This window comes from Aphanomyces astaci, assembly GCF_000520075.1.
Source record: "Aphanomyces astaci strain APO3 unplaced genomic scaffold supercont1.3, whole genome shotgun sequence".
Classification (NCBI taxonomy): Eukaryota; Oomycota; class Saprolegniomycetes; order Saprolegniales; family Verrucalvaceae; genus Aphanomyces; species Aphanomyces astaci.
Genome location: NW_009798266.1, coordinates 1,412,390 through 1,414,831, shown reverse-complemented (window position 1 = coordinate 1,414,831; position 2,442 = coordinate 1,412,390). Strand labels below are relative to the sequence as shown.

Sequence of the window (2,442 nt, the reverse complement as noted above, 5' to 3'; positions counted from 1 at the left end):
GTCATCCGGATAATATCGTCCGGTAAATGTTAACCTCGGAACAACACGAAAGAATGATGATGAAGGCAGCCTTGAACCCTTCGCTGACGAGCCACAGGGTTTTGCGTGGCTATAATCAACGCTGTGCCGTCGTTGTATACCCACCAGAATATTTTCTGGCACGCCATAGCGGTAGAACATTTGACTGTGAACGAAAACATGCACGGGTGTGCTTGATTGGTCAATTTTGGATCTTGAACGGTCGCGACCTTTGACCCCCAAACTCCAATTGCGATTAACCATGAGCAGCGGCGGTAGCACTGGCAGCTACAACAACAATGCGCATTTACTGGCTAGCAACAACCAACGCCGTCGGTACCCTGTCGTGGACTTGAATGACGAAACTAGTTTTCGGTACTTGACGATCATGGAAGGGCTGCTTGCCGACGCGTTGGCGTCCGACCTCCGCAAGTCGACTGTCCACCGCTGCTTCGACGTCATTCGAGAAACGGACGAATGGAGTGTCCACCACCGCGTGCTTGCGCCACGTCGCCACGAATACGTGTGCTTTGGACGGCATACGACGACGCTCGCTTCGCTCCAGGACGCCATGTACACAAGCGATTCATTTGGCTTTCGGTCCGTGTGTGCGTTATTGTACCCTGCCCACATTGAAGACGCCGCGTTGTTGCAAGTGATGCATACTGCCGACCGAAGCCACTTCTTTGGCGTCAAGTTTGTCGCCCTCAACGCGCCCTCCGTGACGGACGAAATCGCATCGACCAAGGAGTTTTTGTATGCTGAAGTACGCTGACGACATATATTATTTATGCTTTATACCTATGTTGTTGTAGTACAGTGGAATGTGCGTGGATGCTCATGGCGTGTCGACGTATTTTGTGCTCACGTGCCCGCTGTCAGTGACACAAGGCCTACGAGCGAACGCTGGTTGCGTCAAATTGTATCGCCAGAAGTCGCCGTTTGTCGTTGATGTAACCACGCAAGCCATCGTGTTGCAAAGTACGCTTTGCATGTGATGACGTATTGTGATGATGTTGTTTCTGGATAGAGCAACCCCGCGGGCGGGGAAACCGAGGGTCGGTGGGACTGGCAGTTCAGTATGCTCAATCGCAAGGCCACTTGATGTACTGGAAACCCCTGAACGTCCTCATTCCCCGGGGACTGGCGAAAGACTTGTTGTCGCTTCCGCATGAAGCCACGCTACCAGAATCCCGTCAGTTGACCACGGGCTCCTTTGCCGAAGCATGGGGACACAGCCAGTACGTCGTCCTATCAAATTACTCGTCCATGTTGAAGCACATCACGGGTCTACATAGGAAGTGCGTCACGTGTCAAAAGTCATTTTATTTGTTGCGCCCGAAACACCATTGCCGACATTGTGGATGGGTACATAACTTTCCATGGGGGTAAACACTTTCCCGTTCAAACTGTCGTGGCGAGTGTCGTAGAGCATGTGTGGGAACTGCAAAACCGCCCTGCCCTGCGTGGATCGTGCTCGCGACGACGGTGTGTCTGTGTCGACTGAAAAGTTCTGCAAGTCGTGCTTGGTGCAAGCTCGTTTGGCGGCGCATCGTGAAACGCAGCCGCCGATTCTTCCGTCGCGTAGTGCGTTGAAGCAAATTGACTTGGACGCGTTTGAAGCGATTCAATTGTACGACCCCCCCCACGAGCAGCGAATCACGGAAGAGAATCGTACGACCACCCTTGATGTGTAATGCAGACACTACGTTGACGATATATCATTCGTGGTATTTGGTTTAGTCGACATATTCGAAGCCTCGACCAACCAACTGGTCAAGTTCAACGACACACCACGCAGACCGAAAATGCAACCCAATGTGCTCCACCCACTTCGAGGCAGTATGTCGTTTTCGTCATGCGACAACGTTTGTGTGATAACGTGGTTTGTGTAGCGGTACTGTTTGAGTCGCCCTCGCAACAGTACCCCCGCGGCAGTTCGATGATACGACTGTACGATTTGTCTGCGACCCCCCCAAGCAACCAAATGGACTTGTTGGCGGATTACGAGCAGGTCGACAGACATTCCCCACCCCGATCGTCGTTGTCTACCCGTCCGTCGTACCAGCGTTATTAGGGTTAAATTGTAGAATCTTCATGTTATACTGGAGTACATTTGCGTTGATCGTGCGCCATTTCATGTGCTGTACCGACTTTGTCGTAATACTATTACTACCAGTTATTATCTGACCAACACTGTAACCGCCACGTAACCGACATTTAACGCTGTCAATGGCAGTACCAGTACAGTAATACAGTGCGCGCCACATGGATAGGACACCCTGGTTTTCTGTAGTAGTGGATGGCAGTTGTGCTGATCTGCAGCCCAAGCGAGGAGGAAGTCAATTGACAGCCATGGCGAGATCAATTAAGTGAAGATGCAGACAATTACAAAGCGTACTGATCAAATTATGACACAAACAA

At 51.2% G+C, this 2,442-nt stretch overlaps 1 protein-coding gene across 1 annotated transcript; it reads left to right on the top strand.

Moving 5' to 3' along the window:
* Positions 1-588: 588 nt before the first annotated feature.
* H257_02073 (hypothetical protein) lies at positions 589-2,129 on the top strand (the record flags this gene model as incomplete). Its single annotated transcript, XM_009825564.1, has 7 exons — positions 589-784; positions 834-999; positions 1,049-1,259; positions 1,317-1,386; positions 1,449-1,692; positions 1,762-1,860; positions 1,914-2,129. Coding segments are annotated over 7 exons (1,168 nt in total), but the record flags the coding sequence as incomplete, so codon positions are not given.
* Between the last annotated feature and the right edge of the window lie 313 nt (positions 2,130-2,442).